General features: G+C 40.5%; 1 protein-coding gene across 1 annotated transcript in view; it reads left to right on the top strand.

Annotated features, from left to right (window-relative positions):
- Positions 1-24,540, top strand: part of LOC126162632 (uncharacterized) — a 321,328-nt gene that overhangs the window by 205,028 nt on the left and 91,760 nt on the right. Inside the window, exon 17 of the mRNA XM_049919260.1 lies at positions 3,571-3,766. Coding sequence (XP_049775217.1) covers positions 3,571-3,766 — 196 coding nt within the window. The remainder of the gene's footprint in view (positions 1-3,570; positions 3,767-24,540) is intronic.

Genomic DNA, 24,540 nt, shown 5'->3' with positions numbered 1-24,540 from the left:
ATTTTGCTTTGTTCAGATTTTGTTTGTCAGCTAGGTTTTTACTTCTCTTGAATCTGAGATGAAATGCTCTTTGTTTATGTACTGCTTTTCTAATGTGGCTATTAAACCATGGTGGATCTTCCCTATCCCTTAAAATCTTACTCGGAACACACTTGTCTAGGGAATATTGAATAATGCCTTTGAATTTATTCCATTTGTTCTCCACATCTTCATCCTCATCACTGAATATTTGATGCTGACTGCTGAGGTATTCTGAAATTTGTATCCTGTCACCCTTGCTGAGCAAGGGTCAGTTGAAGTCATCCCCTATCACAACAGCATGATCAAGAAAATTACTAATGATATTCTGCAAGTTCTGTCTGACCGCTCTAAAACTACAGATCCTGACCCAGGTGGTCTATAGAAGCATCCGATCACCATTTTTGAGCATTCTTTGATACTCAATTTCACCCAGATTAATTCGTATTCAGAATCTGTGATAACTTTGCTAGATTTTATCAAATTTTTTAACTGCAATAAACATGCCACCACCATTGGCGACTAACTTAGCCTTGCAATAAACTTTCCAATCTGAACTTAGAAGCAATTTACTTGATGTCCAAAAGGCATGATCATTGGCTTTTGGGCCAAGGGTGGAAGCATTTCCAAAATAGCTTAGTTTGTAAACTGTTCATGTACCACTGTAGTTAAAGTATAACACATATGGCCAAATGGTGCTATTGAAAACCAGGGATGAGGCAGCTGTGATGCAACACAGGCCATAGATGACAGGGCTGAATGATGCCTGCAGAGATATGTACAGGTGAAAAGATATGCAACTGTTGAGCAATTGAACATCCAGATGAATCTAGGGGCTACCAATAGTGTCTCCTCAACAACTGTTCAGCAAACGTTGCTGCATATGAGCCTCCACAGCAGGCGCCTGATTTATGCACCCAAGCTGACTGCTGTTCATCACTGACAAAAATTGGAATTTGTGTGCCATTACCACAGCTGGACATCCACTGAATGATAACAAGTAGCTTTTTTTATTGTTTATTTTACATATCTAGTTCTGTAGTACCAAATTGAGGAGCAAATCTCCTCGATCGTGGAACATGTCCATACATGATATTGCAACAGAAAAGTAATAGTAGATAGAATGAAGTATTTATGAATCCTAAAAAGGCATCAAGCTAGAAGATTATGTAAATGCAGTTGGCACTATAACACAGGAATCAGCTTAATTTTTAAGGAATTCTTTGACAAAATAGAAGGAGTGACCCTTGAGGAAACTCTTCAGATTAGATTTGAAAGTTCATGGATCACTGCTAAAATTTTGGAATTCTTGTGGTAGCTTATTGAAAATGGATGCAGCAGAATACTGCATGCCTTTCTGCACAAGAGTCAAGGAGGTGGGATCCAAATGCAGATTGGATTTCTGCTTAGTATTAACTGAGTGAAAGCTGCTAATTCTTGGGAATAAGCTGATATTGTTAACAAGGAACAACATTAAAGTGTATACACCTATATTGGCAGAAAACCTAGACTAATGAACAGGGGTTGACAAGAGGATCACTAACTTACACCACTTATTGCTCATTCCTGAGCCAGAAATTCCCCTTCAAAATATAGTACCATATGTTGTAAGTGTATGAAATTAAGCAAGGTATAGTACTTTTCATGTCAAACTATCACTTACTTCAGATACTGTTTTAATAGTAAAAATGGCAGCATTAAGTGTTTGAACAAGATACTAGATCCTGAACATGGGGTTTCCATGACTTTACTATCTTGAACACCTAGAAATTTGAAAAGATTGGTATCACTAATCATATGCTGATTCTGTGTAATTAAAACTTCAGGTTTTGTTGAATTGTGTAATAGAAACAGTAAAAACTGAGTTTTACTGTGCTTAAGCATTTGTTCCTTTTCTGCAAGCCATGAACTTATGTATTGAACTGTACTCTTTGAAACAGTGCCATTTATCACACAACACCCTTTACTAACAAGCTAGTCTCATCTGAATCATGGTATGCTCCATTGAACAGATGGCCCTTGGCATGCACAGTGTGAAACATTCAAAAGCAAACACCATCCAACCAGGAGGAAGCATTACGGGCTGGGGAATATTTTCATGGCATTCATTGGGTAATCGCGTCATTCTGGAAGGAACAGTGGGTCAGCCCAAGTACACATCTATCCTTGGAGATCATGTCTACCTTTGCATGCAGTTTACTTTCCCTGGTCACCAAAATCCCCAGATTTAAACCCAGTTGAGACTCTGTGGGACCACCTCAATTGGGCTGTTCAATCCACGGATCCTGCCAAAAACTCTGGCGCAGGTGGCCATGGCACTGAAGTCAACATAGTTCTACATGTCTGTCAGTAGCTTCCAGAACCTCACTGCCTCTTTTCTTGCACATCTCAAGCTGCAAAACATAGTTCTTCGGGGTTTTGACAGGTGGTCACATTAATGTGACTGGACAGTATACTATGTGAGTACACAGCCAGCCTTGTTACTATCCTCAGAGGCCTGGATTACAAGCTTATTTCCTTTAGCTATTTACCCACCCATAGAGAATTTGGCTCACCTTCTCAGCAATTATCAGATACGTATGTCTCTCATCATGAAGTAGCATTCTTGTCAGAGTGAGGCCCACACCAAAAAAATTCTGCACTTAGACTATAATTCACATATTATAAGTCTGACTCTAGTTTTTCTCACGTGACTCACACTAAATATACTAGTTGAGTTAGCATGTGAGCTTCTGCAATCTCTCCCACACAAATTTCTGGTTGGTAACTGCAGCTCTTGGCTGCTTCTTTGCAGTTTTTGTATGAAACTTTCATGCAGGCTGTAGAATGTATTTTTACTTACCCTCTGTCTCCTTGCAAGTTATGTTCATTAGTGACAGATGTGTTGTTTTTCTATTTTTGTATGTTGATTCAGATTGGATCCACAGTAGAGCATGGCTTTTACATTGTGACATAAGTGTCATTCAACCAGCAACCACATCGGACAGTAACAACATTATCTCCTCATGCCTGTTTAAGCATGTGCTGGCTGCAGTCACTCAGTAAAGACACAAAGTTTTCCAGCAATGTTTATGTGCATGTTTCCTCCTAGGTGACCCATACATTCAAATTCTTGCATCAAAACCGGAAACTATGTCTGAAATAATGGGAATGTCTTGTGTTTAAATTTACTGTTGGTGGAAATATAAACTCACAAAATAATGAATTTTCTAAAAATTAGCATGTGCTAGGTAATATGGTGTATATCTCGATACAGTTTACCCTTGTTCACATACATATTTACACTTGTGCATTCTTACTACTGAATGACACCTCATACTTCTCTGATACATTAGTCAGAGCATCTTTTTTTATATCTTGATGTTGAGTTCTATTGTATGTTTGCAACAACAACAACAAATACTGACTTGAATTACATTGAGAAGTTACTGCAAAATACTTTTCATGCTTCACAGTTACCTCACATTTTCAATGAGTGATTTATCAGAGCTGTGCCTTCTGTGTTCCATTTAATGGAAGGTCTTTATTTGGCAATATTGCATATATTTTTAGGTTGGTGTTGATGACTCTGGGGTTATAACATACATGGATGCAAAAATACATCACAACAAAGGATATTGTAGTAATGAAAATGTTGTTACGTGGGCCATGGGTCATCTTCAGAATGCCTATGATAAAAGTAGATGGACAATAAGTGGTTATTGTGTGAAAACTGATCTTCCAGCCAATACTTACTGTAGAGCACCAGGTAAGATGTGACAAAATGTTTCCTATTTAATATTTTCTTTTTGAAAATATTTCTTTGCTGTAGGTGTTTTATTGCTTTAATAATATGGAAGCCACAAGGCTTTTATTCTTTAATAATATGGAACCCATAAAACAAAAGTGCACTATGTTATACAAGGAAGGAAAGTAATATATTGGTAACAACTTCTTGGTTCTCAAACAAATCTTTCATTCGTAAAAGAGACATTCATAAAAGAGACATAGGAGATAATGAAGAATATAATGGGTGTAAGAAACTCTTTGGTACCAAAAATCAGTATCTTTTCACTGTAAAGAGAAGAAATACTGCAGATTAGCAAACAGTTTTGATAACAAATGTAATTATTTCTGCTGTCATGACTCACTTCCTATGGTGTGTGGAAACCATTACTATCTTTGTACATCTGTACCTCAATCTGTTCCTACACTCTTTTGCAACCAGTCATATTGTATTTGACATAGGGTATCTCACAATGGTATTATTTGTTCCTCTTTGATCTGTTCAGTGATAATATGCATGAAAAATGACTGCATGTGTGCTTTTGTACTCATTCAAATTTTATCACAATTCCATCCGTGCAGTATGTAAACAGTGGGGAGGGGTCTTAAAATCTATTTTCTTATTATTATTGGACAAAACAGAGACATTTCATATCTATGACAACACCAATGTTAATTATTACACACATTTACTATTTTAGGCATTTCACAATAGTTAATTAAGTGTGTGTGCTTATCTAAGAGCAAATAATTAAAATGTACATTGCAAAAGGAAAAATAATCATCATTAAATTTTATAAAAAATGCAAGGTCAGATCATAAAACAGGGAAATTTGCACAGAAAATTCTATTTCATTTCACGAGGGATTCTTTTACAGAGTAAAAACTGTGGTCCATAAAAAATTACATAAGCTTTTGAAAAGCAAAGTTTCCATCCACCATATAATGGAGATGCTGATTCGCAGATAGGCACTACAGAAAGATTGTTACAAATAAAACTTTTGGCCTGTAAGGCCTTCGTCAAAAATAGATCTCACACACACACACACACACACACACACACACACACACAAATGCGTCTCACACACATATGACTGCAGTCTAAGGCATCTGTAGCCACACTGCGAGCAGCACCACCAGTTCATGATGGGATCGGCAACTGGGTGGGGGTAAGGATGAGGCTGGGACAGTGACGGGTAGAGATAGTAGGGTAGGAGTGTCAGACAGTGCAGTACTGCTAGGTAGTGCACAGGGATGACGTGGAGAGGGCAGGTAGCTATGTGCAGTTGGGAGGTTAGACAGAGGGCAAGAGAGAGGTGAAGAGAGAGTGTAGCAGAAAAGGAGAGAAGTAAAAAGACTGGTTGTGGTGGTGGAGTGAGGGCTGTATAGTGTTGAAACGGGAACAGGGAGGCTGGGTGGGTGAGGACAATGACTAACGAAGGTGAATTTTCCTCGTCATCCAGTTTCCCTATTTCCATTCCAGCTCCATAAGCCCTCATTCCACCAGCACACCCATTGTTTTTACTTCTCTCCTTTTCTGCTACCTCCTCTCCCCACCTCTCCACTGCCCTCTGTCTAACCTCCCAACTGCACACCTCGTTCCTGCGCACTCCCTAGCAACACTGCACTGTCTGCCACGCCCATCCTACTATACCTCCCCCTCTCTGTCACAGCCTCTTCCTTACTCCCACCCAGTTGCCACTCCCATCATGGAGTGCGTGTGTGTGCGTGTGTGTTGTGTGTATGTCTGATGCCTATTTTTGATGAAGGCCTTACAGGCCAAAATTTTTATTTGTAACAGTCTCTCCACTATACTGTGAGTGGCAACTTTCCTTTTCATAATATTGTTACATTCCATCCTGGATTTTCCATTGTTAGATTTAAAAATAAAATAAGAAATTTCTTAATATTACATACTCAGCTGATGTACACTGATGAGCTAAAACATTATGACCACTGCCCATCGTGAGGTTCAATGCCTGCTGGCAGTCTTGCGGGCACACGATGCAGTAAGGAAAGAATGTAAGTGGAAGAGAGGCAATGATTATAGCAAAGATATGGGCCACAAATGCAGAAATCCTTTGATATAATCAGTTTTGACAAAGGGCGCACTGTTGTGGTACTGTGGCTGGAAACCAAAATCTCTGAAATGGAGAAGCTGATCACCTGTTAGCACACTTGTGTGTTGAGCACCTATGGAAAGCAGTTGAAGGATGGTGAAATAATGAGTAGGCCATATAGTATGTGACGACTAAGTCCCATCACAAAATGTGGAGGTCGGAGGACCCTCCTCTGTGTAATCCAGGATGACAGTGATTGGTGGCAGATCTGATAACACAGTACAGTACTGGTGCAGGCACAAGTGTGTCAGAGCACACCATTTAGAGGCCATTGTTGAACATTGAGCTTCACATCACACAACCCATATATGTTCCTGTGTTGACCCAACATCATTATCAGTTACAGTTGCAGTAGGCACACCCTCAGTGCATTTTCATTGTGGATCAATAGAAATGTGTCACCTGTCAAATGAATCACATTTTATGTCGCAGCGTGGTTGGGTGTTTACATGCTTTCAGCCAGGTGAATTGCTGCACAAAACATGCACCATGCCACAGGTGCAGGATGGTGGGAGCAGAATTATGCTATGGGATGCATTGAGTTGGTCTCTTATGGGACCTGTGGTGGTAATGAGGGCATGATGACAGCATTGTACTACATGAATGTTACTATGAACCACCTGCATCACTTAATGTTTGCAGTCCCTCCCTAGTATGTTGACATTTTCCAGCAGTATAATTGTCATGTTGCAAGGTCAGCATTGTGCTACAGTGGTTTGAGGGGCATTATGGTGAACTCACATTGATCTCGTGGCCAGCAGATGTGCCTGATCTGTACTCATCAGGACACATATTGGGTCCCAGTTGTGTACCCGTAAACCACCGTCCTGTAATTTGAGCAACTTGCTTGACCTGTACCTAGACATCTGATGCAACATACATGTGGAATCCTTTCAAGGACTTGTAGAAGCCATGCCAAGCAGAATGTCAGTTGTACTGTGTTTGAAAAGTGGAACAACACTGTATTAAACAGTTGGTCATAATGTTTTGGCTCATTGGTGTGTTAATATTCCTAATTTTCTGTTAAAAAGACTATTGTTTCAAATATTTACAAACATGGATGTTTCAGGTTCTTTAGTGCAGCACATGTTGCCTCTTTATATTGTACGTGATTCTGATGACATCTTTTTGGGTTTTCAATATAACTCACCCATGGGGTGCTTTCTCCCAGAATATTATTGTGTGAGTGATCAAAGGCTGGAAATATGCAGATGCAACTCTAGTATGCCGCAGCTTCTGTTCAGTGGCCATGGGATATAGGAGACAGGTGAAAGATTACCTGTAAAGATTTGAACACGTGTGCTGCATTTGAGATCACTCTGCAAATATATAACTAAGGGTTACACAACATGATTTTAAACTTTTTGGGAAGAGTGATTGTTTTGTTGCTTTTGGTGAGATATGTGAAAGCCCAGAATATGGCTTTTTCCCAAATTACAAACAACTGTATGTTGGCAGTAAGATAGGATCTAATCCATTTTTAGAAATACCTCTCATTCGCTCTCATTCTGACTTATTTAGTATAGTTTTATGATTTATAATGCCAAATGATTTGGGCAGGTCTAAAACTATTCTGATAGCTATTTACTTTCCATCTATAGCTTTTAGGTTGAGTATGTAGGTACTTATGTTATTTGTAGCTGTGGCTCTTAATTGGCCGAAAACATGCCAGTCATTTGACAGCAATGAATTTTGGTTCATAAACTATTGCGCAATAGCAGCATATTGTAAATGAGTTCCTTAAAGCATATTGTGACTGAATATGTAGCATATATTTGAAGGACAATGCTTTTGTGATTTAGTTGAGATGCTATCAGCTCCATGAGAGTTCTGCTGCTTCTGAAGGTGGTTTTGTAGATTGCACTGATGTAAACCCTTAATACCTAAATAAATTTTCTCTTGGAAGAAAAAAATCATAAATGATGTTGCTCTAGAAGTACCAAAAACATCAGGACATGACAGCACATGTCAGAGGCATTGGTAGCTTTGTGTAGATTATGCACCTACTGGCAATGGTGCTCAAAAATAGGTAATCTTACATGATTTAGAACTGCACTGGTACGATGCGAATTCATGACACCCAGCATTAATGGGATAACTCTGCTGCTGCTGCTCATTTTCTCCTGCTGTTCTTGATGCTGCTGCTGTTGTAGGTACTACAGATGTTTGATGTATATCTGTAACTGATAAGGTTGTCCTCATAGTTTGTTTTCCTTCATACAATTTTCTCTGGATTTGCGTCTAATATTGTACCTTCCATGACAGGTTCATTTGTTGTATTATTACCATTGGAAGTACAGTCCACTGGAATCTCTGGTAAAGATATATTATCATTATGTTTGCTGACTGCCTCCAACACTTTATTTCTATCAAAAGTGTCATAAAGTCTCTATTCAGTTGCCTGCTGTGTTTTGTGTAACCGTGTCTCTCACGAAAGTCTGTATTGAGAAAACTTGTATCTGGATGCATTTCTCAGACCTTCCGAAACAATCTGTTACCTTTTGAATGCATGGTTCACGGCGATATGAATTAATAAAATTTTCTCGGGCTTCCAGCCACCTCAGCTGGTTAAAATCCCAAGAGCTTTCGACTGAGCTCTCCCCGGTCATTGTCAAATGGTAAGACTGACTGCTGTGTTACTGTGACCGCGTCATTATATAGCCGCACTGCTGGCTGTGACATCACTGGTGCTCTCTTCCTTGCCATATACGGTAATGTGTTCATCTCGCGTCCATCGTGCTCATTTTAACATCGCGATAGCTGGGTCCCAGCAGTGCTGAGCTGCAAAACGCTATCCTTGTTGATGGTGTTTTCAGAGGTTTTTATTTCAATAGCTTCTTTTATGATGCTATCCCAACATCCCTTCATCTTCATAATGACAGATGTTTCATAGAATAGAATTCGGTGTCCATTTTCTAAGGCGTGTTCTGCCACGGCTGATTTTTCTGGATAGCGTAGGTGTAAGCACCTCTTGTGTTCTGTCCAGCATTGTTCCACAGTGCGTACTGTTTGGCTGACGTAGTAACAGCCACACTGACATGGTATCTTGTACACTCCAGGCATTCTAAGCCCTAGATCATCCTTCACAGGCCTCATGAGCTGACTAATGTTTACTGGGGGCCTGAACACTGATGAAATGTTGTATCTCTTCAGGAGCCGGCTAATCTTTCCCGACACTGTACCACAGAAAGGCAAAAACACAAGTTTCTTGCTTTCTTCTTTGGTGGTGGTCTCTCCTCTGTTGGGGTGTTTCTTGCATGTCACACCAGAGATAGCCTGTGACACCTGTCCCTGGCTGTACCCGTTTTCCCAGAAGACTTTTCCGAGGTGGCTCAGTTCTAGTGGCAGACTTTCTGCGTCTGAGACGACTTTAGCATGATGGACGAGGGTATTCAGAACGCCACGTATTTGTGCCAGATGGTGGTGACTGGGAGTGTGCAGATACGGATCTGTGTGTGTCGGTTTCATGTAGACGCTGTGGCTGAGGTGCCCATTGGTTTTCAGTCGAACGAGGACATCAAGGAAGGGCAATGCACTATCTGTGTTGACTACCATCATAAACTTGATGTGATTGTGAATGCTGTTCAGGTGTTCTAAAAATTCTTCCAGTTTTTCACAACCATGGGGCCAGATGATAAAAGTGTCATCAACGTAATAATAAAAGCAACTTGCCTTAGCTGGAGCCATGTCCAGGGAAATGTCCTCAAATTTTTCCATAAAAAGATTGGCTATGGATGGAGCTAATGGGATTCCCATAGCCATGCCGTCCGACTGGTAGAAATACTGGCCGTCATGTAGCAAGTACAATGATGTCAATGTGTGCTTATACAGTCCCACAATTGTGCTATCAAATAACTGGGAGAGGAGATCTATACAGTCTTTGACCAGAACACATGTAAACAGGGAGACCACATCAAAACTAACCATTATATCTCCTTTACTATGATGCAGTTGTTTAATTCTGTTGATAATGTCATCGGTGTTCTTGATGTGATGCACACAATGACCCACATACAGTGCAAGGAGGCTGGCCAGGTGTTTTGCCAATCTATAAGTGGGTGACCCAATGGTGTTCACAATGGGACGAAAAGGAGAATCCGGTCTCTGCGCCTGAAGGAGGAGATTCTTAATAACACCCTCTTCCAGTACTGACTGTTTTAGAATCTCTGATGTCTTCCTCATTCTTGTCAGGTCCTGTGGCTGTTTCTCATATGTATCCTCTTCAAGAATCAACTGAATTTTGGTGTCATAGTCAGCTGAAAATCATTTTTTTGTCGCTCATGTACAGACCACCATGCAAAGCAAGTTCATAAAGCAGGCTAATATTACCCCAACATACCTGTCATGGAGGGCAGCCTACTTGATAGGGCCCAAAAAATTGTTTCTTGAGCCTGATGTGTAGGCCGTCCAGCAAAGCAGGTTGACTTTGTAACCCGGGATCCCGGGTTCGATTCCCGGCGGGGTCAGAGATTTTCTCTGCCTTGTGATGACTGGGTGTTGTGTGATGTCCGTAGGTTAGTTAGGTTTAAGTAGTTCTAAGTTCTAGGGGACTGATGACCATAGCTGTTAAGTCCCATAGTGCTCAGAGCCATTTGAACCATTTGACTTTGTAATGTTGTTCCTGCACAACATACCTATCCTGCAAGGCAGCCTATATACCAGGGACTGGAAGGAAACATGTTTTTCCCTGTATCTTCATTCCTATTGGAGCAAGGAGGATATAAACCACATTATTGATATTCCTGAGGCCTGCTGTCACTGTGCCAAATGTAGTGGAAATTGATCCAAAGGTTTGGAAAGAGATCCTGAACAAACACACATACATATACTATGTAACAGATGTAGATTCACAAGTTTCCTGGTTTAAATCTTATGGCTTCAACAGGATCAGCTTCATGTTTCCAGTATTTCAACATATTTTATAACTGAGTTTAAAGTGTTACATAGTTTGTTTATCACATTAATTTGAGTCCAGCACCACTCATTTCCACAGTAACTTCTCAACTGTAAGTAAAATCACCACAAACACAAGACAACCTATCAATGTTTACTTCTTAATATTAAGGTGAATGATATGCTGGATTGCTGAACAAGCCTTAACACCTTTTCCACTTTTTTCCAACACTACTAATATTAGTAACTTGTAATTTATGGAATCTGCTGCAAATATAGTTTTTCTCTGTGTTTGTCAGTAACAGTCTCATACTGACCAAATAATCCTCCCACAAAATGCACAACTTTTATTTCATTTTTTTCTATTTCTTTTGACAGTACTACCTTATATGGATGCATATCAGAACTGCACCATGCAAGACAGGAATAAATGAGCTTTTTGTAAAGCAACAGCACAACCTTAGAATCCTCCTGATAATTATCAAGATTTCTGTTTGAGATTACACACATTCCAGTCATCTTGCAATACTTTGATGTCAACATGGTTTCTCAGGATGCCGTGATACTGGTGAATAAAATATTAATCAGAAGTATTGTTACGTTGTACCACCCATTTCATCATAGGTTACATCAGCAGCATAACAGCTCCTGGGCTCTCTTATGGATATATATTCGCCTCAAAGGTGCATATCTGGCATCCAACAGCCCCACACTTTGTTCATGGTATCTTCCACTGGTTCTTTTAAATGACACTCTTCTTCTCTTCCTATCCCTTTCAACTTGTGTTACAGGTTCAGAGTGTTCTTCTGTCCTTTTATTTAAAAATGAACTCTTAAAAAGAGGATAAGAATACTTAAAACACCTTTGTTGTCTCAGACGAACAGTTTTACAACTGACAATGACTTGACAATAGTGCAAATGGGCAGAAAGCAAATGGCATGATCCAATATTGTGACTTCTGCACATGCTACCAACGTGAAAACTGAATATGACATTACTGAAATCAATAGACTATTCATCCTAGGAAAATTGTCTACAGGAAGAAAGTTTTTCTACGTCAGTTCCAGGCAGAAAGTGAGTCTTGCAATAACACCAGACATTTGGTAGCTTCTAATCAAGAAAGTAATTGGCTTTTGAAAAAAAAAACTGTTTTCTAAATAACAAAGGCAGCCACCTAAAGTAGTGTTTACCTCAGAATACTCATTTTGGTCATTTTTACAAAAAGCTAATTTTGAAAAAAATTGTTCTCAGTTATGATGAAAGATCAGTTCATGCTGTGAATTATTTAAGAGAGATAAATGGTGTGCTTCTGGGTGTTCTCTGAGCTGTTAATTACATAATATGCACAATATTTTGGTGACCAGCCAGGCCATTTTCTTCTGCTGCCATGAGTTTTGCTGTTATGTGTAGTCGGCCCTGAAGGAAACAGCTGGGTTGGGCATTTAAATATTGTTGTAAAATGGAAATAACAACTCAGAAGAACACCTGGGGCACTTCATTAATCATTCACATCAGGTAAACCTGAGAGGTCTCATCTAAGAGAGATGCTGGAATGAACTACATTATCCTGTTGCTTTAATTCAAAACTACTTATTGAGGTCTAATGTACAAGAAGTTCTCCATACAGTAACCTGTCTGACAGGAATTTCTGTGAGCACATACCATGTTGATCATTTAGTAGGAGAGAATTGTGTCAAAAAGCATCTGAAAGTCAACAAACATCAGCCTGCTAATACTTATGTTGCCAAATCATACTGTCATCATTGGAGGAGGCTTCAGTTATCTAGCAAAGTATTAGGATAGTAAAAATGTTATAAGTGATGAAAATGACAAGATATCATGTGAAGAAATGCTAAAGCCTTCGTCTATTGCAATGAGGGCTCCATGGTTTTAGAAAGGAATGGTCTGCTTCAGACACAATGCTTTTCTTGTAGAATACTCACCTGGAGATTATTGATTATTCTTGTAATGCACTTATGCTGATTAAAGAAATTGATGATAAATTTTACAGCTTTTCTTTCTATCACTTCTGTCTCTGTCATTAATTAAATCTTTTTGGGCCTCACATCAAGAAATAATAGTGAAGAGCATGTGAAATAAATATTTTTTAACTTAACCCCTAAGTGACTGCCTTTTTCCTGTGGGATATGTCATCCCCACAACTAGATTTATATGGCCATTCTACCTTAAATCATTTTGCCCCGTTACTTCTAAATTCACATTGGACCAAAAATCTGTTAACATTAGAAAATTAAATAGTTAATGGAATTATGTTGGTAGAGAAGTAAAAACTGACCCACATGCTTGACATGATATGGGGTTTGATTGAAATAGAAAAATTGCACAAAATAATTAACAAATGGCACTTTGTATTATATAAAAGCAATAGTCATGATAACAATTGATTTTTAGCAAAGACGATGTTCTTATAACAAATGCTCAGCATCTCGGCTGTCATTCATCAACAGTACCTGTAGCCATGGAACAATGTTGTGAACAGCACTGTACAGTGTGTCAGTAGTTATGGTGAGAAACTGCCATTGAATGTTGTTCTTTAGCACCCATAATGAGGTCGGATGATCGAAGTAGACACGAGACATTAGGTAACCCCACAACCAATAATAAAACAGATTGAGGTCTGGGAACATGGGAGGCCAAGCATGAGAGATGTGGCAGCTCAGCACGTGATCATCACCAATTCACCAAATGATGTGTGCAAGAGGTGTTTCTCACATGTAACAATATGGGGTGGAGCACTATTCTGCATAAAGGTCATACCTTCCGGCAGCTGTTTATCAGCCCTTCTCACTAAAGCTTATTTTATACATGATTTTCAGGTGGTGTCATTGATATGTTGCTGTCCAGCACAATCTGTCAGACAGTTTTTGCACGTGTTTGTGGTTTCAGTAACACCCCACATCATTATATGCATGTATGTCAATTTCTTCCTCTCTGCCTATCTTATTCCATGAACTAGTGCATTTTCAAGTGTTAACAGACCTTTCAATCACCCTGTACTTCACAGCTGTGACTGATTTTAACTATTAATCACTAATCATATAGTCAGATGATACAATGTATTCTGTCTATTTGTATACAACACGTTCCATATATACTTCTTTAGCAAAGGCTGCCAATCTAAACATGTAGTGCTGATCATCTGTAAATCTTCTTACATTTTGTAACAATGTTTTAAAGACTGACATATTTTTACACAACTTTATTGTCCAATAATATCCAAAGAGAGCTAAAAGCGTTGTCCAAGCAGTTGTTCATGTGTATTGTGAATTCATATGTCACTTTGTTGAAATGTGGTAAACACCATTATCTCTTCTAAAAATGTTTCTCCATTGATAATACGGGTCTTGAGTCATAAACAGATACAAAAACAAGTCTGGAGATCTATGCTAGCTTTTGGATGAATCCTTTTTTGAACTTGAGTGTGTGCGCAAGCCATTGCAAGAATTGCAGTACTGCTGGTAGACTGGGGTGAGGGTTGTATCAGACAGAGTGGCCAAGAGGAGAAAAGAGGTGGAGAGTGGGAGGGAAAATGGGGGAAAGTTGGCTGAAAGCTTGGAGGGAGGAAGTAGGTGTATGTAATACCAGTGTGGGTGAGAGATACAGTAGTTGCATGGGATAGGAATATTACACACAGTCACTGGTGAGTTTGTGCAGTGCAAGATGACAATGACAAAGAGGAGAGGATTTTGTGAAGGTGGTAGAGCAGAAGAAGGTGAGAGCGGGGAAGAAGATGATGGTCCAGGGTGTGTGACATTAGCATCATGTGACAGGATAGAGGTGGTTAGTTAGTTAGTTAGGTAGTTATTTAGTTGTTGTTGTTGTTGTGGTCTTCAGTCCTGAGACTGGTTTGATGCAGCTCTCCATGCTAATCTATCCTGTGCAAGCTCCTTCATCTCCCAGTTATTTAGTTATGTGTTCCATTGATTAATAGCACGGAAAAACCATTAAGATGTGGAATGTGTCAAATTCACAAGAAACGCACACAGGAAACAAGTTTTTTTTTTCTTTTATAGCCTTATACCTAAATATTTATGTAATCTATCCCATTCCGTTAAATGGCACAAAATGCATATATTATATCTCCAGATTTATTTTCTCGTATTCAAGAATTCATCTATGGTATAGAAGGAGTTGTCAAGGAGGTATGATTTCAAGTTGTTTTTGAAACTATTACTGCTGTCTGTCAGACATTTTATTTCATCTGGTAATTTATCAAAAAGTTTTATAGCAACATATTTTACCCCTTTCTGTGCCAAAGATAGGTTAAGTAAAGGATAGTGTAGGTCTTTCTTTTTTCTGGTATTGTAATCATGAATGTCGCTGTTGATTTTAAACTGGTCCATGTTGTTGAGAAAAAATTTCATTACTGAGTAAATGAACTGTGAAACAGTTCTAAGAATTTGTAACCTTTCAAACAGATGCCTACAAGATGTGTGACTATGAACCCCACATATTATTCTAACTACTTTCTTTTGAGCAGTGAATACCTTCTGCCTAAGTGTTGAGTTGCCCCAGAATATTATTCCATATGACATCAGAGAGTGGAAGTACGCAAAGTATGTTAGCTTACTAATTTCTACATCCTCAAAATTGGCAGTTATTCTGATCGCAAAAGTTGCTGAACCTAGTCGCTTTAGGAGATCCAAAATATGACTTTTCCAATTAAGATTCTCAGCTATATGTACACCCAAAAACTTAGTATGCTCCATCCTGGCTACTGAATTCTTTTGATGTGTTATGTTTATTGAAGGAATTATACTTTTTGCAGCAGAAAATTGGATGTACTGTGTTTTTTCTAAGTTCAGAGCAAGCCCATTTGCAGAAAACCAGTTAATGACTTTTCCAAAGATCTTATTTGTATCATTTTCTGTTGGACTTTCATTTACTGGATTAATAATTATGCTTGTGTCATCAGCAAACAGTGTCAGTTCAGCATCTTGTTTCACATGAGAAGGGAGGTCATTCACATATATCAGGAACAGGAGGGGAACCATGATTGAACCTTGTGGAACACCTAATGTAATTTCACCCCAGTTAGATGAAGTGGCAAACTCCTTTGAATCACTTGAAGCATATAAAGAGACTTTTTGCTTCCTGTTCTGTAGATATGATTTAAACCACCCATATGCTGTTCCATTTATACCATGGAATTGTAATTTCTCTAACATAATGTCATGGTTCGCACAATAAAATGCTTTGGATAAGTCACAGAATATTCCTACTGGTGATGTTTTACTATTTAAAGACTCTATTATGTGGACAGTGAAATTGTATATTGCTGTCTCAGTGAAATAGCATTTCTGAAATCCGAACTGTGATTTACTAAGTATAACATTACTGTTGAGATGGCTAACCACTCTTGAGTACATTACTTTCTCAAAAAATTTTGAAAATGCTGTAAGCAAGGATACTGGGCAGTAATTATTGACATCTGTGGTTTCCCCCTTTTTGTAGAGAGGCCTGACAATGGCATATTTTAACCTGTCTGGAAAAAATACCCTGAGTCAGTGATGCCTTACATATGTGACTCAAAACATCAGCTGTAATTGCTCCACATTGTTTTAATAACTTGTTAGAGATGGCATCTACCCCAACAGAACATTTATTTTTCAAAGATTTAATAATTTTCCTTATTTCAGAAGAGGTTGTTAGATGAAACTTAATCTGACTAAAATTTTTTTAAACTGACTCTTCTATGTATTGCCTGGCTTTTTCTTTTGAACTATTCTCACCAATTTTTTCTCCTACACTTAAGAAGTGATTGTTAAATACATTGGCTACCTCTGTACTGTTGGTTAAGATGATCTCATTCTCTTTAACAGTAATACTACCTACCCTACCGAGCGAGGTGGCGCAGTGGTTAGCACACTGGACTCGCATTCGGGAGGACGACGGTTCAATCCGGTCTCCGGCCATCCTGATTTAGGTTTTCCGTGATTTCCCTAAATCGTTTCAGGCAAATGCCGGGATGGTTCCTTTGAAAGGGCACGGCCGAGTTCCTTCCCAATCCTTCCCCAACCCGAGCTTGCGCTCCGTCTCTAATGACCTCGTTGTCGACGGGACGTTAAACACTAACCACCACCACCACCACCTACCCTAGTAGTTACTTTTCCTGTCTCCCTTCTAACAACATTCCATATTGATTTGATTTTATTGCTGGAGTTGTTAATTTCTTCTCTAACATACATATTTCTTGATTTCTTTACAACTTTTCTCAGTATGTTACAATAATTTTTATAGTGTGAAACTACTTCCGGATCTTTACTAGTTCTTGCTGTTTCATACAGTTTTCTTTCTCTTTCTGAAGACACTTTAATACCTGTAGTAATCAAAGGTTACATTTAGTAATTTTCTTTGGAAAACAATGTTCAAAAAGGGATATTAATTTATCAAGAAATATGCTGCATTTATCATTAGTATTTGGCTCATTATACACATCTTCCCAGTTTACATTTCCTAAACTTTCTCTGAAGTGATCTATAGATACCGGGTTGTGTACTCTCGCACTTATACTGGACTCGCATTCGGGAGGACGACGCTTCAATCCCGCATCCGGCCATCCTGATTTAGGTTTTCCGTGATTTCCCTAAAATCGCTCCAGGCAAATGCCGGGATGGTTCCTTTGAAAAAGGGCACGGCCGACTTCCTTCCCCCGTCCTTCCCTAATCCGATGAGACCGATGACCTCGCTGTCTGGTCTCCTTCCCCAAACCAAACCAAAAACTCTCGCACTTTTACTTAATGGTTTCTGAAGTGTATGCCCTATTAGGTTTTGTAAGTTAATCAGTTGTGCTTCGTGTTCACATAATCCATTTACCACAGGGAAAGCATATGTTTGTTCTACATCCTCTGGGTTTGGGGCAGGGGGTTAGTGAAGATTGGGGCTAGGGGATTACAGGAACAAAGGGTTTGTTGAAATGATAACTCCCATCTACTAAGTTTGGAAAAGCTGTTGTTGAAGGGAAAGATCTAGATATGACTGGTTGTGAAGCAACCATTGAAATTGAACATGTGCTCAGCAGGGTATTAGAGCACTGAGTGGTCACCTCTGCTGTTGGCTATAATTTGATGGTGGCAGTTCATTGAGTGGTCAAGTACACCTAAAATGCAGTGCAGAAATAGCAGCAGAGTTGATATATGACAAGTTTCCCTTTCACAGGTCACCCTGCCTCTGATGAGACATGACAACTTTGCGATGGCGCTAAAGTAGGGTGTGCTGCGTTGTACAAGTCTTGCACCTGGATCTTCCACAGGAATATGAGTATATGGTCCATGTGGCAAAGTATTGGTAGTGAATGTGGCCAAGGGATGGACCAGGATATTGTGTAGATTAGATTCACAGTGTAGTACCACTTTCAATACAGTGTGAAGCCCTGGGCTCCAAATATCGTTGTGCCCGGAGCTGAGAAACATTCCATCCCCCATCCACCCGACAAGAGTTCATCTATCTATCATCTTACTTGGAAATGAGAAATGACCAATCCACAATCATTTCCACTCCTAGATAGTATCTGAAAGCTAGTGAAGTTTTCAGTCCTGTTTAAGTGTCTGACAACAAATCAACACCTCTACTAGTCAGTCAGTTGTTACCTTTACTCCTAAATTATTTACATTCTGCCAGAACTTTTCATGCTATGTTTCCCTATTAAGAATGTTATACTAAGTTGTCTTTGCTAAGAAATCTTCAACTTAACTGTGTAACTGTTCTGATGTTTTGTAAGTATATATTGTTACAACATCAAATTATTTTCAAAAGTTAAGAAACATGGTACTAATCATGACTAGACAGTTTATTTCTGGATCTCATGAATGGACAGAACAAGATGGACATCACATAATTAATGCTTACAGTTGTCATTATTTCTGTACAGAGTTGTTTTGTCTCATACTCTATTTGCAGATTATACTAGTGTGATAAAATGTGTGCAAAAGCAACTGTTGCTAACATATACAGATCAATTATTTAACAGTGAAATTCACCAACAGCTATGCAATTGAGATGTTATTTTATTTCATTTTAACTACCAGGTTTGGCATTCCATTGTGCCATCTTCTGTGCCCTGCATAATAATACTGTTGTGTAAAACGTTTAAAACTATAAGATGACAGTAGCATCATTAAGATAAATCTCTGTATACATCCAGAATCTTAATGCTGCTACTTTCATCTTGTAGTTTTAAGTGCTTTTATTGTTACCTGTCACTTTCCATAAAGCTCACTGTAGTACACTTTGATATACAGTAGAAGTATACTCTTTTTTCTTATGCAGGGGCACGAAGATTGCGTAATGGAATACCAAAACTGGTAGTTAAAATAAAAAAAAAAAAAGAAAAAAGAAAAACATCTCAATTGCACAGCTGTTGGCAAATTTCATTGTTAAATACTTGACCAGCCACTGTCCCATGCCCACAATGGATGAACAGAGACTGACAATACTGATCATTAAGGAAGCAATACATATCGGTACAGCCAATAATCTGATCAACAAGCATACAGGATTTCAACTGAGCACAGCCTGGAACCCTGCATTGGCTGCTGTTAAATCATGATGTGAACATCAAGATTCTTCGCTATCAGGCCCGTCATAACACTGGCCTAGTATGGCCATTGGTGTGTAACGTCTGGCCGCACTTGACAAACGCAGCATATAGCGCACGTACAGGAGAGCCGCTCTGTGATTTTCGGCAGTGGGAGTTTGAATATGGCAAATCACTGTGCATACGCGATTTCCGCGGATACACATTGTTTGTGCTCGTGTTCTAAAAACGGGGCATCAGTGCACGGATACCATCAGTCGTACCTAGCCACGAGCGAGGGTGAACCACCTGAAGATGTCGGACAGTTGCTCCGAGGAAATATTGTGGAATATGCACAATGTGATCCAGCGGCAAACCCGTGAAGACTATTTACAATACTTATCAAGTCCTAAAGTACGTCCACTCTGTGGTTCAGTGCAAACAGATTGATGTTAAATGTAAATAAAACAAGTTAGTAGAGACTACACAATGCTCCTCAGAGCAAAGGAAGCTATTTTTAAGTAAAAGACCCAACCAAAGACCAGTTGACACAGTATCAGAGTTCTGCCTGTTCGTAACAGCGTTCCAAAAGTAAACAACCATAAACTGGCACATATATTCATTGTATCAACACTTTACTTGTCGAATCAGAACTAGCTCAGTCTGGCTCTGGGCTGACCTATATGTGGAATTTTTCAAAGGGCATTCTTGGTGACATGTGACCTCTGCATAGTGGCACTATTACAGTTGACAGTAATGTTGCATATATTACTTGTTCTCCATAGTAACATCAGGTGGTGCCATTGCAGTCCCTCCCATGCCAATGGAGATGGTTTGGAGGGAAGAAACAGGCCATGAGTGGTACGATGGAGCCACTTCTAGGAAGGGCATCAGATAGATGCCATGGACATCATGGCAGGGAAACAGGGCAGGATGTGGCTCAAAGGGAATGGCATAAGCCACCACATAAACAGAGTCTGTAGTAGAGGGTGATGGATCTGGAAACTGCTGACAACATTGGTGGAGACAAAGTTGATTCTGATGGTGCCACAGAAATCTTTGGGTGTAGGCCATGGTATACATCACATACCCAAGTTGGGTGAAGATCATCCCACAGATCTAGGTTGGGTTTTGTCTGAACTCATAGGCCTAAACTAGGGTGTCCGCCCAGAAGGGAGAGGCTTCAGCAATGAACTGTACTGGTGGTGGACGCAGCAATCCATGAAGATTCGATGAGGCCAGTCTTGAAGCTATTCGTTCAGTTTATGGCCTTTGATTGGGGTGGTCCTGTAAAATGATAGAAAATTAGAGAGGGTTGGATACCGTGTTGTACACCATTTCCTTGTGGAGCTGAGTCTTGAAGGTGCAGATAAAGTTTTCTGTATGTGTGTTAGGATGAGTGAAAAGGCATCCTTTGAAGGTGGTGAATCCTGTTATGTGTGCAAAACTGTTCTAAGTCATGGGATGTGAGTACCATCTTACTTGAGATCAACGTACGCAAGATACCTTTAAGGTAAAAGCTTTCTTCCAAGACCATTTGAGTAGCAGCAGAAATGACCTGGGATTTGTGGAACACAAAATGGAAAAAAGAAAAAGAATCAGTCACAGCCAACCACAAAAGCTCAAAGTCAGATCAGTGAAATCTAGGTAAACATACTTCCAAAGCTCTACAGAGTTGTACCAGAGAGAGAATCACTGGGCAGTGTATCTTGAATGGCCTGACAGGTGAAGCATTGTTAGAGAAGGTTCACAATGTCAGAGCCAGTATTGGGCCAGAACACATGTTGTTACACAAAACATTTCATCTGACACGTACATATGGGCAATGTGCAGGAGGCACAGCAGTTGAGCTCAGAGAAAGGGAGAAATCAGGATGCAGCAGTAGTCCTCATCTGAGACCCACAACAGAACCTCTTGGTTTAGGTGCAGTGGATTTCACTGTGGTAAATTTTGTGAACTTCATCCAAGGTAGGTAGGGAGTAAGTTACCACAATAGATGTGTTAATTTTCACCTTAAAGTTATTGCAAAGTCTCAAAATATCTCTGCAGTAGCATACTGTTACCATTGACTATGGGGAACAGGTGCTAACACATTTTCATGAGTGAGTCTGTCCAATTCTGTTTTGAGGGCATCCTTTAGAGCTGGAGGCCTGATGAGTTTTGAAGAAGCACAGGATAGCTGTCACCTTAAGTGTATCACTAGCTTTGAAATCAATCTCTGTCCCCAATATACACTCCTGGAAATTGAAATAAGAACACCGTGAATTCATTGTCCCAGGAAGGGGAAACTTTATTGACACATTCCTGGGGTCAGATACATCACATGATCACACTGACAGAACCACAGGCACATAGACACAGGCAACAGAGCATGCACAATGTCGGCACTAGTACAGTGTATATCCACCTTTCGCAGCAATGCAGGCTGCTATTCTCACATGGAGACGATCGTAGAGATGCTGGATGTAGTCCTGTGGAACGGCTTGCCATGCCATTTCCACCTGGCGCCCCAGTTGGACCAGCGTTCGTGCTGGACGTGCAGACCGCGTGAGACGACGCTTCATCCAGTCCCAAACATGCTCAATGGGGGACAGATCCGGAGATCTTGCTGGCCAGGGTAGTTGACTTACACCTTCTAGAGCACGTTGGGTGGCACGGGATACATGGGGACGTGCATTGTCCTGTTGGAACAGCAAGTTCCCTTGCCGGTCTAGGAATGGTAGAACAATGGGTTCGATGACGGTTTGGATGTACCGTGCACTATTCAGTGTCCCCTCGATGATCACCAGTGGTGTACGGCCAGTGTAGGAGATCGCTCCCCACACCATGATGCCGGGTGTTGGCCCTGTGTGCCTCGGTCGTATGCAGTCCTGATTGTGGCGCTCACCTGCACGGCGCCAAACACGCATACGACCATCATTGGCACCAAGGCAGAAGCGACTCTCATCGCTGAAGACGACATGTCTCCATTCGTCCCTCCATTCACGCCTGTCGCGACACCACTGGAGGCGGGCTGCACGATGTTGGGGCGTGAGCGGAAGACGGCCTAACGGTGTGCGGGACCGTAGCCCAGCTTCATGGAGACGGTTGCGAATGCTCCTCGCCAATACCCCAGGAGCAACAGTGTCCCTAATTTGCTGGGAAGTGGCGGTGCGGTCCCCTACGGCACTGCGTAGGATCCTACAGTCTTGGCGTGCATCTGTGCGTCACTGCGGTCCGGTCCCAGGTCGACGGGCACGTGCACCTTCCGCCGACCACTGGCGACAACATCGATGTACTGTGGAGACCTCACGCCCCATGTGTTGAGCAATTCGGCGGTACGTCCACCCGGCCTCCCGCATGCCCACTATATGCCCTCGCTCAAAGTCCGTCAACTGCACATACGGTTCACGTCCACGCTGTCGCGGCATGCTACCAGTGTTAAAGACTGCGATGGAGCTCCGTATGCCACGGCAAACTGGCTGACACTGACGGCGGCGGTGCGCAAATGCTGCGCAGCTAGCGCCATTCGACGGCCAACACCGCGGTTCCTGGTGTGTCCGCTGTGCCGTGCGTGTGATCATTGCTTGTACAGCCCTCTCGCAGTGTCCGGAGCAAGTATGGTGGGTCTGACACACCGGTGTCAATGTGTTCTTTTTTCCATTTCCAGGAGTGTAGTTGAGAAGATTTGAGCATACCTCTCAGAGAGCTTTTAGGGTGGCACAAGGTCATTTGGATTGCATGGTGTGTACTATTTCGCAAACCGTAAATCCAAATACATTGAAAAACTCTACCCCAAAAACATTTTTCTCCCTGTGGTCAGCTACCACAAGTAAATTTACTGGATGAGTATCTTGTTTCTAAATGAGTAGAATGGAAAGTTTCCCTAGTAGAGTCACATTATGGCATCTACAGGCCCAAAGGTTTGCCTCGTCTGCTTATAAGGTCAGTGACCCTAAAATTAAGTGGGTAGATTTAGCAAGGACACAGAAGCACCAGTGTCAAGGAATAACTTCACTGAGTGTTAGCCTACAAATGCATGAAAGATCATTTGTTGGGCTGCGGTCTAAAACATTTGTACTTTAGTAAATTTATCATTCACTGGTTTCATTTGCACAGTTTGTGGAATATTTGCTGCAGCAGTGCTAAAACGTACCTCTTGCAAGTGTTCCATTTTTTCCACACCTGTGGTGTGTTGCATGCCAACGGGGTCATGTGTTCTGAAGAAAGCTGGACAATGGCACTGCTGCTGACATAGCTGTTGATGCAGCTGTTTGGGAGGTTATCTAGACCATGGAAAAAGCTGGAGCCTCACCAGAGTGGTATGATGTCCTGCACAACCAGTGCAAGTGAACTGTTACAATGCTTTCTTCCTATGTAAGCAAATTCTGAGCTGCACAGGCAGTTTAATGAGTTTGAGTTATTTAGGTTACTTCCATCAGAGAAAGATCTGATTTTATCTGTGTGTGTTTCTCACTTCCAACTCAAGGGTAAGGTGCACTTTGACATCCCTGATTAGAGAGTCAGTCTACTTTTGACTGCTCAAACATTCAAAATTACAATTCCTACTTAATTCATATATGATGGTGCTCCATTCTGCACAAAAGTGACTGAGGGTTGGGGGGATTTTTCCAGTGCCAAAATTCCAGCCTTGTTGCAGTAACAAGTTTCTTTGTTGAAAAATTTTCTAGTAATAAAGAAAACATTATAGGCAACTCAAGTTGTACTTAATTCATTAGTGCTTTAGTTTCTGTGTTAAATGACAGTTCAGTACTTGCTGAAAAGAACATGGCCTATTGTCTTTCTGTGTCATAAATTTAGCAAGCCATAAAATTTAAGTTGTTGGCAGTAAGCATCCCATTCTTCTCTTTGTTTGTTAAATGGTGGAAAAGCCATGATCAGGGTGATATATACATGTTCCTGTTACATTTGCTAACACTTGCACTGCCTGTAACGTTGGCACCATTAGCTCTTTAGAACCCCAGATGATTTGGATTAGTGGTTGGCGTAGTTCTTCCAAATCCACATTTTCACTTAACCACAAGGATGTTCAAAGTCTAATTTGTATGCATCACAGGTACTGGGTTGTTGCCACTACCAATCTACACTCAAAACCAATGCTCCTTGGAATGCTGTAAGCTGTCTATAAGTAAACAATCCAGCATAAATCTAGTTCATGTAAGATCAGAGTTCCACTTGTTAGTAAGAGTCCCAAAAGTAAATAATTGT

This window comes from Schistocerca cancellata, chromosome 2, assembly GCF_023864275.1.
Source record: "Schistocerca cancellata isolate TAMUIC-IGC-003103 chromosome 2, iqSchCanc2.1, whole genome shotgun sequence".
In the NCBI taxonomy this organism is placed as follows: domain Eukaryota; kingdom Metazoa; phylum Arthropoda; class Insecta; order Orthoptera; family Acrididae; genus Schistocerca; species Schistocerca cancellata.
Note: the sequence above shows the minus strand (reverse complement) of the source record. Positions and strands in the feature narration are given on the sequence as shown.